General features: G+C 39.6%; 1 protein-coding gene across 5 annotated transcripts in view; it reads right to left on the minus strand.

The window, feature by feature from the left end:
• The window catches only part of PRTFDC1 (phosphoribosyl transferase domain containing 1), a 49,594-nt gene extending 39,674 nt beyond the window's left edge, over nt 1-9,920 (minus strand). For all 5 annotated transcript variants that reach the window (XR_012041222.1, XM_072854466.1, XM_072854465.1 and 2 more), the window contains exons 1-3: nt 9,823-9,920; nt 5,561-5,667; nt 1,828-2,011 (exon numbers count right to left, since the gene is read on the minus strand). Coding sequence is in view for 4 of the 5 variants with exons in the window: in XM_072854466.1 (XP_072710567.1) it covers nt 1,828-2,011; nt 5,561-5,667; nt 9,823-9,882 (351 nt within the window). In the remaining variant the exon portion in view is untranslated. The remainder of the gene's footprint in view (nt 1-1,827; nt 2,012-5,560; nt 5,668-9,822) is intronic.
• Between the last annotated feature and the right edge of the window lie 7,148 nt (nt 9,921-17,068).

Consider the following 17,068-nt stretch of genomic DNA (forward strand, 5'->3'; position numbering starts at 1 on the left):
TATGCATATCTCATGGAATGAATCTGCCAATATTAATGTCATTTCAAATTTATACTGCAGTGCCATTCAGCTTCTCAAGACCAGGCAGATATCAAGCACTGTTCCAAGCACTAAATCAAGCACAGTTTCAGGCTCTAAATACATGACACCTGTTTGGAAGCACTTATAAGAAAAAAAATGATTTATTTTGTGAAAACTAGATGCAAGTACTAGTTCTAGGGCAGGCGCTACATGCTAAAGCATGAGGCTAAGATCCAAAATATGCATAGCCACTAAATGCTAGGATCATCCAGGACTGAGTCTTGATAACTGCATCCTTGCATAACAAAATTTGTATTGCAGTTTCAGCTTGATATAACATGCTTTTATTTTATTTCCTAAACAATGATGTGGAGATTCCCACACTTTTGCAGTATACATCTCCTGACACTCATTGGTTATGGGTTAATATGGCTAATAAGAGTTGACTTGTCACCAAGGAAAGAAATTTTAGAACCAGGGTATCTTCATACTGGATAAGAGATAATCCAATAGGAAAAGCATGTGCATTACCTATATGCCAGGTGCAAAATAAAAAACCAATTTAAGTAATTCTACTATTCGCCAAGCAGCATTATTGAAGTGCTATCATTACTACACCAAAAAAAATTCAGTATAATTTCCATGTGCCTTTATGCGAGACAAACATTATATTTTACTTTATTAATTAGTTCTGTAATACTGCTAAATAGCTAGAAATTGTACAATATTAGTATTGTACATGTCCTTCATAGACCTGACTAATTCTTGATAGTGAAGTCCCAGGACCAAATCCTAACCAAATGGCTACAAAAGGCTCTCATCCACTTCTCTTCCATGGTGGAAAAAATTCAGACTGGATTTGTGAAAGTTAGGAAAAGTTTATAGTCACTGGGGTCAGAGCAAAATGCCAACCAACCAACCTCTGCCTGTGGAAAGGATGTAGCATTACTGTGGGACCTATTGGACTCAGCAAGTTGCATTTGTGCTTAGAGAGCAACTGTATTATTGCTCCATTTATTTAGTGTACTCACTTGGACTTTCTAGGACAACTTACTTCTAGAAATGCTCCCTCACTATGGAGTGTGAACTACAAGGTGGAATATAAATGTATAGCTTATGCAAACAGAAATTGTAATCACTCATTCTAAAAAAAGGCTGGTCATCTCACTATCGTTGCCTCACTGAAACAAATTAATCATTATTGCATAATTTCCTCTGAAGATAACAGGAAGTCTTGATCCTTACTTCAACACTGGATTTGGTTCAATGGCTTATTTAATTTTCTTACAAAACACTATCATCATCTAGTGGTATATTTTGCTACTATGTAAACTGCATGTTATGAAGATGAAAGCATTTCATTTACTTAGCATTAAACATTTAGAATAAGGCATAGATTTATCATCTTGCAGTTATGCCAAACTATGTGGAGGTGGGGGTGAAAAATGAAGTAACATGAAATAAGCTTGGCAGAACTGTTGAGGATTTTGAGAACAAACAACACGTCGACATTTTACATGACAGAAACTTGAATAATTTTCTGTCCAAAAGTAAAGACAGACTAAATAAAAAAATACAGCTTGAGAATGCTTCATATCCTCATTCATACTATCCATAAAGTATAAAGGGACATGAGCAAATATTTTGAAAGAAAACCTCACAGGTTTTTCAAACAAAAGTATTTTTCACACTGTTTTTCTTATAATTTGGAGGGAAAAAAATAAATTTCCCATTGACAAAATACAAAAGTCCACTATTTATTATGAACATACAACCAGAATCTACATAAATAAGTTGTTGACTTACGTGGTAACTTTTCAGTCTAACAAAATCGACTTTCATGGAGATGAACCTTTCTGAATTTCTGCTGAGATTTTTAATGTGCTCCACAAGGTCAGCACAGAACTTGTAGCCACCTTTGAGGACACAGAGAACCACAATATCATTGTCTCCAATGTCTTGCATAATATCTTTGGCCAATCGTTCTGTCCTGGGGCAAAAAAGTTAAGGATAAAATAACATTAGATGCAGATTCTCTAAGTTCATGGTATGCTTTCCATGTGGTTACAAAGAAACACTATGGTGAGTATATAGCTTGACTTACAGTCTGTTGACTTGACTGGCTTTGGATCAAGTTCACAGTAGGCAGATATAGAGTGATGAACACAAGATGCAAAGCATGTGAATCAAACCCGTTAACCTTAAATGCATAAATTCCCCAGTTATAGAAAAGGGCGTAACACATCTCAGCATATGTTGAATTCATAAGCATTTCAGAGACTTTGGAGTAAAGAATGCAACTTAGCCTTCAGTTTTATCTCACAGGAAACATCAATATAAAATATTCCTGTACAATCCCCTAACTTGTTATGTTAGTTACTATGCAAGAACAATAAATTAAGTGAAAGATAGGGAAGAGAATTATGAGAAATATTTCACACTGATAGGCTTTGGAAGACGCTACCCCTACAATTTTAATAAAAATATACACAAATACTAGAAAGAAATACAGCATCGATCAAAATTTTATAGATTTCATTATCACTATTTCACACAGCAAAAAAGAAGAGTGCAAAGAGCTTAAGTGACTTGTTCAAGGTCACACTTGAACAAGGATGGAACTTATGAGGATAATCAAGGTTATGCTCCAGTTAACCTGGAATTCCAGGGTTCCCATATCTGTCTTCTCTCTGACAATTCTGCATTGCAAACACAATGTGCAGATGATTGAAACCAAAAGATACACATTTCTGCCATACAATATTACATAAATTTTCAAGATAAAAATAATAAACATGAATGCTTATCTTAAGTAGCTTTGCTTTCCAAAGAACAAGGAAGATGGCATTTCTAGACCTAGAACAGGGTACCAGGTCATTTCTAGATGTAAAGCAGGTATCAATAGAAAACTGAACAATGTCGTTTGATGTTTTGAGGAAAAACAGCTCAGTGCATTATTTTCTGTAAATGCTTTTGCTGGAAAGTTCTTTGATAGCTCTCAGAATTAGATCAGCAGTTTCAATGAGAGTGGACTTCTTGACAGGATGCAATTTATTAAATAATCCTGTAATTTATCCCATGTCATTCATGATTACATTTTTCATATTTTTTTCTCTACCCACTGTAATATGGGAATCCATTTGCCACTACATAGATACATTGAACTCTAGTGAATTTACATGTGTGCACGTGCCAGAGAAGAATAAGCTTTAAATTGCAGATAATATACTAGTTAGGAGCAAAAGCTGTCACTTCATTTTCACATCTTTGTATTTGTAATGCTCAAGTAAATTCCATATAGCAGCAATTAGTATTTTTTAGATTTGAAAAATAGAAGATATCATTTGATCATCTTCTCTGACCTCAGATATATAATTCCTTTTACTGATGTAAGAATGAAGATTAGTAAAAGACTTTCACTTTACTGAAGATTAGTAAAACAGTCTTTATCATCTTTTATCAAGTCTGAGCATAATGGTGAAAACCTCTCATTAAGAAAAAACATTTCTCTGGTGGTTTGCATTTTTTTCATATTCTTCCTCAGATTGATTGAGGAGCTGAAATTTCCAAAAATTCCAAAGACCACTTGGTATTTTAAAAGCGTATGAACTCTAGCATAGACAAAAATGTACTAATTTCAATTTCTAAATAAAAGCATACCAGTTTTTTAACCTATATTTAATTGCTACCAACTGACAAGAGAATTTTCTCAAATGCTGAGCCTTCTTCCTACATGAAAATTTTGCATGATCACAATATATGCAGTTCTGTGTCCTTTTCCATTAGAACAGAATCAGTCTTTTCTGCTGGAGTAAGAAAGAACAGTGGAGCTCAATACTTACTTCAACCAAATTTATATTGAATTCTATGAGAACTGAAGTTGTAACATATTTATTTTAAAAAGAGAAATTAACAGTCAGTTGACCCTAACTAAGAGAGATGAAAAATTCAACACAATGGTAACTGAAAAGGCAATGGAAGAAAGCTTGTGTTTAAAAACAAATACAGGAGTCATAACTCTTCCTTATGATGGATGTTTACAATCTTCTTTCAAGGAGTTCCAACAATTTCAGTACTTGCAACCAGCTGTTTAAATGTGGTAGGTAAAAAGCTGCAGGCTGAAAATGTCCCATGAAATTCCATTCAGATATTCCAAATAATTTTCAACACTGCTGAAAATTACCATTTCCATTTTGTAACTTTTTTGTCAGATTTTTAACAGCATGTCAAAATAATAACTGAGCATGAACACTGAGCTGGACTACCACAAATACCAAAGCATCATCAAATGCCTAGACGGAGAACACATGGGAACTACTACAAGGTAAGGAATGAGGGATGATGAAGCGTTCCCACTGCCACCCTCCAAACCTAGCATCTGGACCCAAACAGTCAACAACACACTTTTCAGTTGTGCTGAATGGCCAAAGTCAATGGTGCAGTCGGGAACCAGTAGGTTAATTGGCGTTAATGATTTGTACTAGAGAGTTGCCAAAGTTGTACATAATTTGCCCTGGTTTCGGCTAGGATAAAGTTAATTTTCTTCCTAGTAGCTGCTATAGTGCTGTGTTTTGGATTTAGTATGAGAATAATGTTGATAACACACTGATCTTTTAGTTGTTGCTAAGTAGTGCTTACACTAGTCAAGGACTTCTCAGCTTCTTATGCTCTGCCAGCGAGAAGCTGGGAGTGGACACAGCCAGGACAGCTGACCCAAACTGGCCAAAGGGCTATTCCATACCATATGACGTCAGGCTCAGTATATAAACTGAGAGGAGTTGGCCGGGGGGCAGCAATCGCTGCTCAGGGGTGGACTGGGCATCGGTCAGTGGGTGGTGAGCAATGGCATTGTGCATCACTTGTTTTGTATATTCTATTATTATTATTATTATTATTATTATTATTATTATTATTATTATTATTATTATTATTATTTTCCTTTGCTGTCCTATTAAACTGTCTTTATCTCAACCCACGGGTTTGTTTTCTTTTTTTCTTTTTTCCGATTCTCCCCCTCATCCCACCGGGGCGGGGGGAGGGTGAGCAAGCGGCTGTGTGGTGCTTAGTTGCCTACTAGGGTTAAACCATGACATAACTGAATGTAGTATTTTCTCCTTTTTGTATTAAAAATGCAGGATGGTTAGAGTGCAAGTGGGACATTCAAGTATAACTATATAGAAAGCTTTGTACTTGCCCTTTCACATTCAGTTCAGCTCTTTTGTAATTTACATTCCAATGCCAATTTCACTATATGATCACACTCTGCTTTTTGTGGGACCCCGTCTCATTCAATGCCCAAATCAGAAATTAGATGAAAGAAATTAGACAGGGAGTTGCAAAGGCAACTACAAGTCTAGTATTTCCTAATCTTCAAGCATTTTTTTACTTTCCAAATTAAATAAATACCAGTATTTTTATAATTGCTAATATAATATTTTAGGACAAATGTTATATACACACTGCCTGTGGATGACAGGCCTTATAAAAAAGAATAATACTGACCAAAGAATTTATTTAGTAATATTCAAACTACACATACCTGTCAACAATAATGCCGTGAGGTATGAGCACATATTCCAGATCTCCGTAGTAGTGCTGAGGATAAGTGAACAAATCCAGACTGTATCCAGGCCAATTGTCTGAAATCTGAACATCAAACAGTACTGTTAAGAATACTTCATGGTGTTTGACAATATCTAACTGATATAAAATCAGTGTTCTAGTACACTCTATTGGCTGAATTAATCGTATGACATCTCTTCCAGTTATAATTTACTATCTCACTTTTCCTATTGGTTATTCTGCTTCTCAGTATATCTCAGAAATCAAATGCTACAGTTTTCTCCCCACAGAACGTGGGAAATTTCACCTGAAATTACAAACAACTGGATAGAAAGAGGAAATATTTAATACTAAACTACTGGTAAGTTTAAGTTTTTTACTACTTTCAAACTCGAAATGCAAATGTAAGATTACCAGTAAGAAGGGATTCTCCAATGGGAGATTCAGACAGTGGGATTAAAAGTCATAAAATCATATATCAAAATTGTACATTTCTGGTTCAGAGGTATTTTAAAGTCGCACATAAATAAATAAGTATTCAACAGATGAAACAGCACATAGGGACAATAAATTACGTGGTTCGTGGACGGTATCTGTACAAATCAGTGGAAGACTGTACTTCTTGCCAAAGGTGAGGTTCTTAATTTAGGTAAGTCATCAGAGATAAGCGATTATAAAATGTTCACACCTCACTGCACTATCAGCTTTCCTATACATTTACAGAAAAAATATTTTACATATTTAATATAAATTAGTTTCACAACTATCAGAATACAACAATTAGGAGATCCCACAGCATACAACGGTAGTAGAGGTTAAGTAGGGCAAAAATCAGCCAACAGGTAAAGGCTTCAGAAAGCTATGAAGATGCAAAGTCATCAGCACAAGAACTAAACAAACTCCAAACCAACAGTTTTCACAATTCCTTATGAAAGACAAGACCTGCAGGTTCACAAGGTATCTTGGAATCATTACAAAGCTTTGCTTCAATATTGGTTCAGGATAAAAAGCAACACCTAATAGGTTTTCTTTACAATCATGTTCCTCAAGTCACATATTGTCTTTCTTCTTTCTACAGCTTGGCCACATGAACCTTGAGTAGAAGGATAAATGGTGAGAAAGTTGCCTTTGTGAAGTGCACGTCTTAATGGCATTTCTGCTAAATATAGCCTTTAAAGGACCATCACTGCAACTAAGCCCTGCTTACAATTTTATGTAATAGAGCAATAAACCATGTCTCAAACATATCTAGGCTAACACAACATATTCGATGTTGAGCTGTTCCTCCACATCTAGTCTTCTTGAACTTAGGCGTAGCCCTGCCTCATGCTGTACTGAAACAGTGTTCTGCCTCATGGATTTTTGTTTGGTTGGGGTTTTTTTGCATATTCATTGACAGCTACAGACATCTCGACTGTCGTGTTTTCTTAACTCTGCCCAACAGTTTCAGTATCAAAAAAAGTTATTTGTTGGTAACTACTACTGAATATTTGCCCATCAAGAGCACGATTTGGAGATCACTGGAATAAATTAAAGCTTTTCGCTTGACTTACACAACCCTTGAAACTACACAAAAGAAAAAAGTTACTTAGGTATGTTCCTCATTTCCATAGAAACAGGAGATTATAAATATCCTCCTTGGCGAGTTTGTTAATTAGAGGCAAATCCTGCTCCGAAAACACTGCTGCAGAAGGCCTGGGAAGCCTATTTTCCCATCTTCATTTTCAGTACATAGGGGTGGCTGACACTTTTTAAACATTTTATGGCAATGAACTGTCTGGCATGGTTTTGTTCAAAAGCATTTTAACATAAAATGAAACAATTTCAGATAGTGCTTTAAATTGCATAAGTACTATAAACACTGCTAAGAAACCCTGTCAGTACTGCTTACTTATGCATTCTCGTAAAATTGCATGTTTTTAGTGTGATGCAGAAGATCAAACTAAATGGATGGAAACTTCTTCAGAATTCATACAAACCAATAGCTTTTACTTAGGTTACAGTAAGGCCTTTATGCAACAGGATCAGGATGAAATTCTGATCGTCCTATCTATACTTCTGGTTTCCCTTGAATAAAAGAACATAAACTGCATCACTTTGCAATAATATAGAAGTTCTCATTTAAAAGTGCTCACTGGCATTTGACAAATAAGATTAAATTCATGTGTGCTTTCTAATTAATTATTTTTCTAATATAAGAAGCCTATTTAATATTCTTCTTTCTCTTAAACAGGTACTTCCCAACAATAAGGCTTAGAAATTCTCATTTACCCTAAAGCTATTCACAGCATTATGCTACAGGACAATTTTCAAGTAACTGTAAATTTTTAGGAGTATTCTGCTTGTGAATTTAAAAAAAAAAGTGCGATTATCTTCAGTTTAATAGCTAAGTATCAAAAAATATCCACCTCGAATTAAACTCAACTTCTATTCACTTCTGGCTTTAGTACTTGAAAATATGAAGGAAATATTTGTGATTGTTTCAATAAAAGACAGTATTCAACTGGATAAATAAATATATCTACTAAATATACTGGTACACAAGTGTGTAAAAAAGTCCTACAGTGAAAGAAAGAGCTATTTGTCAGGCTTGTTCAGGCTTGGCATGTTCAAGCAGCCCAGCAGATATTCTTCAGTAGCTCTTTAAAAAGTTGATGTAAATGTATACAAAAAGGAATACAAATACATGGCAATACCCAAAAGCATTCCCTTGAAGCTAAGAGAGAAGCTGGAGCCATTCAATTGCAAAACCTTTGGAAGAACATTGCTAGTTTTGTTGTCTGGCAAAGTGGGTACACATGAGGTTTGAGCACAGTACTTGCTTCAAAGCAACAACGATCTGGATTCCGCTTTGGTATAAAACAAGGGAGCAAGCATCAAGCTAAGTCTAGCTTTTGTAAACTTCAATCATACTGCACTGGCCTTACTTTTGGTTGTTTTCTGGGGGGGCTGGGGAGCGCATGCACACATTTGTGTGTAGCAAGCAGAAGAAATGAAATCAGTCCAGCAGAACATGGTTATGAGCATTCATCTCCTCCTTTGCAACAGCCTCACATTACTTTGGCGGTAAACAGTCACCCACTTTAAAAATGTAATTTATTACACAGGTGTCAGAAGAGCTGGTTGATGCACGGTGGTTTCAGACAGCACTCGAACATTCAGCGACAGCTTTCTTTGGAAGGGGGATGGAGGGGATGCTGGCGTGGATGGGGTGTAACCGCTGCCTACACAGAGCCCTCACCTCTGGGCCACGGCCGTTGTGCAACTCGGTTGAAATCACAATGCCACAATAAAGTAAGAACATACCTAAGGCGGTGGCAGTGATGGTATTTGCTTCACAGGAGAATCTGGTTTGTCCCTCAGAATAAGGAGCATACTCCCTCATTTTTGCATAATTTATTCAGCCCCACAGGTACTCAAAACTCGCTGCCAAAGTTCGGGCTTTTTCCCAGCACGGAGGAATAAGGGGCAGCCTAACAGTGTGCTTTGACAGCGCTCCCAGATCCTCAAAGGCCTCTAAGCATTTCGGTGGGAGGATCCCGTCGGGATCCTCCGAGCACACGTCGGGATCCCTGGGGATCCTGGTCTCAATTACACAAGCAACCTGGTGAAACGCACAGCCACAGCCGCCGCTCGGGATAATTCAGGGCTGTATTTTCACGGTGGAAGCCAAAAGCCCGGTGAAGCCTACGGAGCCGGCCGGCCTGCCTGCCTCTAGCCCGGGGAGCCCAACGCGCACCTTCCCGCCGCAGCCCGCGGGCCGGGCCAGGCTCCGTCCCCCTCCGGCAGCCCCAGCAGGGCTGCGGACGGCGGGCTGCGGCGTGAGGCAACGCAAGCGCGGGGACGAGAGCAGGGTGAGGGGACGCGGCCCAAGTGCCGGGCGGGGGAGCCCGGAGTAAGCGGGGACCCTCACAGGGCGGCTCCGCGGGAGGGAAGGACGTGAAGGGACTGGCGGGGGCTGGCGGCGGCCTCGGGTTGGGGGCCAGGCAGAGGGGCAAGGCAGGGAGCGGAGCGGTGCCGGGGCCCCGCAGGGAAGGGCCGGGCAGGCGCGGGGGAACAATCACAAAGCGCCGGGGGAGCGACAGCCGCGGGGGAGCCGCGCTGAGGGGTGGGCGGCGCGGGATCTGCGGCAGCGCATGGCGGCGGAGGGCGGGAAGGAGCGGGGGAAGCGGGAGCGGGGGAGGATCGCGCACCGCGGGGGCGAGCGGCCGGGGCGGGCCGGGCGACGCTTGCATTTACCACAACGCCGCGGCCTCCACTGCTCCGCGCCGCCGCGCTGCTCCCGCCTTGCCCGGCCATCTTCCTCGGCGCCCGCCCGAGGGGCTGCGGTGGGGCGGGGCGGGGCGGGGCCGGGCCGGCCGGGGGAGCGGGGCTGGAGCCGCGCCGGGGGCCGGGCTGCGCCGGCAGCTGCTGCCTGGCGGGCTGCGGCGCAGGGTGGTGGCGGGGGGCCTGGCGCCCGCCCGGCTGCGGAGTGCCCGCGGGGGCTGCCCCCCGGGCGGGGGACCGCACCCCTGTGTTTGGGGCCGGTCCCCCCCCCGCCTAGGGAACAGAGCCTGCGGGGTGCCCGCCGGCGGCCGGGGCCCACCAAACAGGCACTCATCAGCTTTTCTTAGGCCTTGACAAAATAAGCTTAATTGCGAAAGGTCTCTAATTAGGAGGGGAAATACGGACTGTAACGCATAAGCTAAACTGTATGCAAAGTCATGGGGTAGGTGTTCGGAAAGCAGTGCACAGGGCACAGCGGTGTCTGCAGGCGGGTTAGCCTTGTCTGCGAAAGGAGATACGGGATGGAAGCGGTTACAGACGGAGGTACGGCTTGCGGAAGCCAGCACTAGCGGCAGACTGGCAGGATGGGGGCATCCTGGTGGGAAGGTTTGGACAGAGGTAATGAATGAGCAGATTAGATTAAGCTGGTGTGGTTTAAATAGACGTTTTAGCAGGTTTTTGCTTATACTCCTTGGGGGGAGGGGTAATAGGATGCCAGAAAGCAAACTTCCAATAATTCATTAATCTTGCTTTGCATCTTTGCTGACTTCTGAACTGGTGCTCCTTCTTCCCAACCACTGTGTACGTGCTGGAACAAGTGGTGTGTTCCCAGTGCCTCCAGCCCTCATCCATGTTTCGCATGCTGTCTGTCCAGTAGGAGAACAGATCAGGAACCACACTGCCTTGTGACATCCTCGTTCCAATTCTGTAAAAATTATTATTAATATTTTGCCTTCACAGCCTTGCAGATGGAGCTTGCTTCTTCTCTTGGGTTGCTCTGATAATTGTCTGCCTTTATATATCCTTATAAGAAGTTCAAATTTGGACTCGCTCTATCCTTTTTGTATGCTATCTTTTGGGAAAAATCTCTCAGTCCACTGTGGGTAAAATTACAGCTTTTAGGAAAGTATTCCACTTTGTGAAAGTGAAAGTTGGTAATAGTTTACGATATTTATCTGTTAAATATACAACCGGTAGAATTCTGCCATTCCTATACTAGAAATTATTAGAGGAATAAAAGGTTGGTTTTAGGAGAGACCTGGGCATAATGAAGTATGCTTAGTGATACCCGAGGGGCTCCTGTAGACCAAATAGGAAGACATTTCAATTTGGTACACTGCTTTCTAGTCATTGAGACTTGCAGGTCACAAGTCAGATGAATCCAGAGAGCACCATGGGTGTGTCTACACTAGGAGTTTGGTGTCCACTGTGGGCTGTTTTTTAGGTGTGTCCTGTTAGTGGACTTACTGATAGGACAGTGAATAGCTTAGGAATCTGGTGTTAAGAAGGTTTCTATAAATGAATCACCAATTAAAGTCTAGCTAAGTACTAAAGCAATTGAAAATTATCTTGTGATAAATGCTTTGTTGCTTTTATGAAGCCAGATCTGCTTGCCTTTTGGTGGGTTAAGGAACTACTCTTAGAACTATCTCTACAATTGACAACATGTCTGAAAGAACTGAAGGCCAGGTTTACAAAGTGGCAGAGGCCGACTCCAGAATATGTCTGCCTTGGAAGTGATGCCTGTGTATGAAGACTGAGGTATGCTGGAAAAAAAAAAGTTCCTGTTCACAGTGCTTTAAAATAAACTTAATAAAAAGTAGTGAATTTGATAAACAGCATATACAGATTTGTACAAACTTTATTTACATAAAGTAAATAAAAATATTTTTGTAAAATACATAGCAGATTTTCATAATGGGCAAAATCCCTAAATACTGTTGCATTTCAATTGCATGTCAACATTTCATACAACTATTGAGAAAGAAAGTCTGATGTTTCATCTGAACTTTGGGATTAAATGCTACTGATTTGTACCCACAGTCACTTTTCAAGATTTAAAGATTCTTGTGCTTGGAGGTGGGCAAGAACTCCTAAAGCCCACATTCACCCTAAAGCTAATGCAATCTGATTCAGTTACCACCACGTTACAGATAAAGCTGCTGTTGCATAAACATCACAGAACTGGGCTCTATAGTTCTGAAGCTCTTTGGATTACAGCTAGAAACTCAGATTAATTTTGCCACTGCTATATTGAGTACTGGTTTCTTCTACCTTTTGGACTAGTTGGGTTACTATTACAGAGTTTTCTGCCTTTTTTATCCACATTCTTTATCAGACCACTGGAATACAAGAGATTGTTCTAACTACACCACAGACAGAAGCTTAACGATTTGGAAAAGATTAACGTGAACAAGATACTAAAAAATAAATTCCTCTGGCACTGTGCTGAAAAATGTAAGCAGGAAATGTTTGTTCTTCCCGTCAAGGTTGGACAACTGTGTTTTGTCAAGTCTTCCTTTTGGTATTCTTCTCTTCTAACAATTTTACAGGGCTCACTTAAGAAGTTTAATGAAGTGTCACGTCTTGCTAATAACAATAAATAAGAATATGGAAATGAAAAACTAGATAAATTTAGCTGGGGTACAGTCTGAATGGTAGTGTTGCTATCAGCAGCCACCGGTCCAATCCACAAAGTTTCTCTTCTCCATGTAAGATTTTTTCAGTGGCATAAAATGTAATACATTTTTTAGGTTTTTTTTGCAAATGAGACAAATTCATGGTTCTGGAAACCCACAGAATTAATAGAAACTAGAATTACTGAAGTTCTTTGTGCGTGATGGAAATGAAGCTGTCAAGGATTTTGCTGTGGAGGTACATGCACTTACTGAGTGTTTACATTGGTTTTTTACAGTATGAACTGGTATAGAATGAATGAATTTAGAGTAGATTTTCAAAATCTTTTTTAACTAGGGCCAAAATATGATTATTTAAAACATGATATCAGAGTCCTAACTGTGAAAAAGACTGTGAGCATTCTGAAAAACTTTCCTATTATCTTTGTTTAGCTGTTTGTTTATCAACTAAAAATAAGAGGAAAAGAATAAACACTTTTAGATACACAACCATGGGAAATGATCAAAGGGGGAAAGAACAAAGGAAATAGGGTAGATCATACAAGTAGGTCCGAGTAGGTCTGGACACATAGCCAAAAGACATAAAGGAGCAGATGGAAGAAGCGACACACAGAGAAACAAAGCAGAGTTAAGACTTATTTGCAAATCCCTTGTGAATGTATTTATACCTTGGGCCTTTACAGAACAAACTTTATCATTTCACTTACTTATCTTTTCATCTCTTACCCTGTTACCGATAAAAGCAGGACATGTAGTATCCACCCTTTCACAACTCTCATGTAAAGAAATATTGAAAATAGAAGGTTGGGGGCAGGGATATATCAAGAAAGCAGTCTAAGACAAACATTGTCATGGAGTTACCTGTTAGCCTTTGCAACTCCATTATGTATTCTCCTCCCAAGAAGTTATAACAAACATTCGACAATTTGGTTTAATACGTAAACACCAAAAATAGAAAAGCATGAAAATCCAGAATATTTCAAGAGGTATGGCTTACCTAGGTAGAAGCTTGCCAATTAGAGGATGAAGTAAGAGCTCTTATTCTGGTTCTGCCTGTTGCTGCAGCTGATATGTGAAGAGCAGAACTGTAAACAATCTTATCAAGCATAAACCTGCCTTTCTTAGTGGTTACAAGGTAAGCGAACCCCCCTAGTTGTTGCAGAGAAAGACATTTTTGGGTAAAATGATCAGTAAAGAGAATATTAAAAACAGAAGTCTAGCAGATACAGTACTTTAAGACATGTTGAAAGCAATTCTAAATTCCTTTCCTATCCAGCTTGAATATAGTGCAGAATTTTGCGTTCTTTTGCATTACCTGCGGCAGTTACCCAGTCCATAGGGTGGCTGCTGAAGACCCTGAGTGCAGCAGAACATATTTGCCAGACAGTGTTACAGACATCTGGGAGAACATGAAGCAGTTTTTCAAACCATTCGCCTACATTCAAGAACCTAGGGAGACCATAGGAAAAGCTGGCCAATTAGGCAGCGCTAGGTAGCATCCTAAGATATACAGTAGTATAGATGCTATACTTCCCCTTTGTGACTACTGTACTGTGCAGGTGATGGAGTGGCACTGCAAGCTGGAATCTAGCTTCCGTCCACCTTCAATTTCAGCAGAATTAGCACCTTGGGGAATTGGAAAGTTCAGGTTTAAAGCAATTGCAGCATCTAAGATTCACGAGGGAAACTCAGAGCATTTAGCTGTCACAGTTAACCTGTACTGAGTCTACGAGACTGAGTTAGGCTTTGAAAATCAACTATGATAACTTTGATATCAAGAAAATGCCTAAAAGGTGCCATTCAAGATGTTAGTCTGGTTTTTAATTTTTTATGATCTTTAAATCAGTGCTAGGCACTGCTTGACAGAATTTTGGGCTTTGACTTATTTGGTCCATGATAAACATCTTTAATACAAAACTACATTTTTGTTTGTTATCAATCTCACTGTGCCAGACTGGAGCAGCGAGAGCTTCACTTTGCAATTTCCTGGCTGCTGCAGATACTCTTCCTGCTTTTCAGGTTCATGTTATTAATATGGAATTCTTTATAGCTGAAATAAACACAAACAAAAATTTCCTTTTGTCCTTTAGTACTAGAATAAACTTTACTTCCCTCATAATATTATGCAAATATTTCCCCTAACCAGCTATTGAGAAGTATTGACGTTTGAATGATAAAGCATTATTTTCAAGAAATGCTGCTCACATCATATCCTATGACAAATTCATCACGCATGGCCATGAAAACTAGTCAGGGAATTGTAAGTATATAGTAAGTCACACCCAATGTAATTAATTTAACTGTTAGAGTTTGTTTTCTTTTTAAAGGAGGTTGTTCACTTGGCTTAATTCCTCTTTTTTCTTTTTTTTTTTTTTTTTAATGAACTACAGCAAATTTGGGAAAATCTGCAAAACAAAAGAATTCTGAGTGTTTTAAACAAGTAAACAAATAACAGTTTAAGGACTTTTTTTTTTTCCCCAAAATAGCTCAGTCGTCTTTGATGTAATTTTGTGTACTTCACAGCTTGCCTAGAATAAACAGTGCAGTAACAAAAGTGTATTGAAAAGCAGAACCTGGTCCAGCAAGTTCTCCTGTGGCATAGGCATGCTAAATGTTCATGGCTGGCCAGCCCCTGAGCTCTGTTGCTGCACAGAATGACCCGCTCCCTGAGGGTGCTGGAATGCTGGATTTAGACCATTTGCTAATTTTATCGTTTGTGTAAAAGACAGACCATTCTCTTCAGCAAACAGCAAAACGTGGTCGTTTCTGCATTGTGCAGTGCTTGGGGCCACATGTTGAACACTACTGAATTTTTTTCCTCTGAAGACAGAATTATTACATTTTTTCCTCAGCTTAAATACAGCCCTGGAAGCAATATGAGAACAGTTTTAGAGGTACTTGTCTATCTTTACAGCAGCTCTGGGAATTAGAGGGTTGAGTCATCTGAATTTTCCATATGGGTGCTCTCACCTAGCAAGAGCAAATTAAACATTAATTCCATTAATTTTGAGTGACTAGTTTGAGACAATAGCTTTCAAACTGTTATATAGTGCTGTCTAGGTTCAAAGCATAGCTTCTAACTTTAGGCACACATATCCTGTATTTAAAACATATGGGCTCAAATTGCAGAAGTCAGGAACCCCAAAAATGAGAAATGCAATATTAATGGCTACCAGTGAAAAAGCCAGGTATAAGTCATTTACCATTGCACTTCAAAAACATTCTATGACGAAGACATGAATAAATCATATTGCTCCAGGGAATAAGTTAAGTGCTTTAAATCTCATTTCTCTTCCTTCAACTCCTACTTTCCAGTTGCTGAAACAAATGAGATGAGAGTTCTTGGAAAACAGATCCTTTTAGTAAACAACTTGAATCCATTCCCTTTATTGCATGGTCTTAATTCATCCCCAGGTGATCATATTTATTATTATTATTATAAGCACATAGGAGCTCTACTTACAGACAAAAATTTTATTGTGTCAGACACGAAGCAAAGAGAGAAAAAGATGATCCACACGACAGATGATAACTTACAGTCTAAGCCTAAAACAAGAAGAAGCTGGCTACAGTGCCAGGGGAGTTCAAGGAAACTGCCGAAGTCAGCGAGATAAGCCCTAATCTCAGTTCATCAGCAGCTCAGCTGATGTTAAATTTTTGGTGGGTACCATGGCAAAGAACATTTGAGGAAGGATTTGAAGACAAAGTTATTCCAGTGTTTGCATGTTTGTATGAATTTCTCCCTGCTGTGGAGTCAGGGTGGAGGCAGGCATGGAATAACGAATTAACAACACAGGCTACTATTGTGACGGAACAGAAGTTCATCCTCACAGCAACATCCACAAGACTAGGTGACATAAATATAATCTACTATTTGGCTATGTCTGCTCATCTACAACCATTTGTTGGAGGTACAATCTAGAAAAAAAAGTATGTTTTTTATAACTTGGGGAAATGGAAGTCACATTTATCTCAGCACCCTTTAAACAGTAAAGAAAAAAACATGAAGAAGAAACTCATCTCACCTTGGATTCCTACCATAATGCCACTGCTTAGCCTGGAGGATGAAAACCCTGAATTTACTCACATTTTGTTTGCATGTTGTTACATAACAAAAAGGAGCTGGAGCAAGATCAAGTCAGAATGAAAAAAAATTACAATCTAGGCATTCCGCAGTCAAGTATACATGGCTACCTCAGATGTCCACTCATGGGGAGAAATAGCCGGTCCTCCTTAGCTTGGTCAGGCTTAATATGCCTCTAGTTACTGGGGTGGTGATCCCCATCAGCTGCAGAGCTCAGCAGCTGGCTTCCCTGGCTATGGGAAATGTCGGGCAACCTTAATAATAGGTTTTGTTGCCTGTCTTTCCTGTAATTATATTATTAATATTAGAAGCATCATAAAGCCAAGGATGAAAGAACTGACTAGAACTAGCATTTATCTAGGACTCCCATTAATCTACATATATGTGAAGTTTTCTTATCTGAAAGCTGTCTGCCTTCATTAGGGCTGAAATTGTTGGATATGTTGTTTTCCCTGAAACATATGCCAGTGAAAGGGCTAGATTTTAGCTTTGTGGCAGA

The sequence above is a fragment of the Ciconia boyciana genome, chromosome 2, assembly GCF_034638445.1.
Source record: "Ciconia boyciana chromosome 2, ASM3463844v1, whole genome shotgun sequence".
Lineage (NCBI taxonomy): Eukaryota > Metazoa > Chordata > Aves > Ciconiiformes > Ciconiidae > Ciconia > Ciconia boyciana.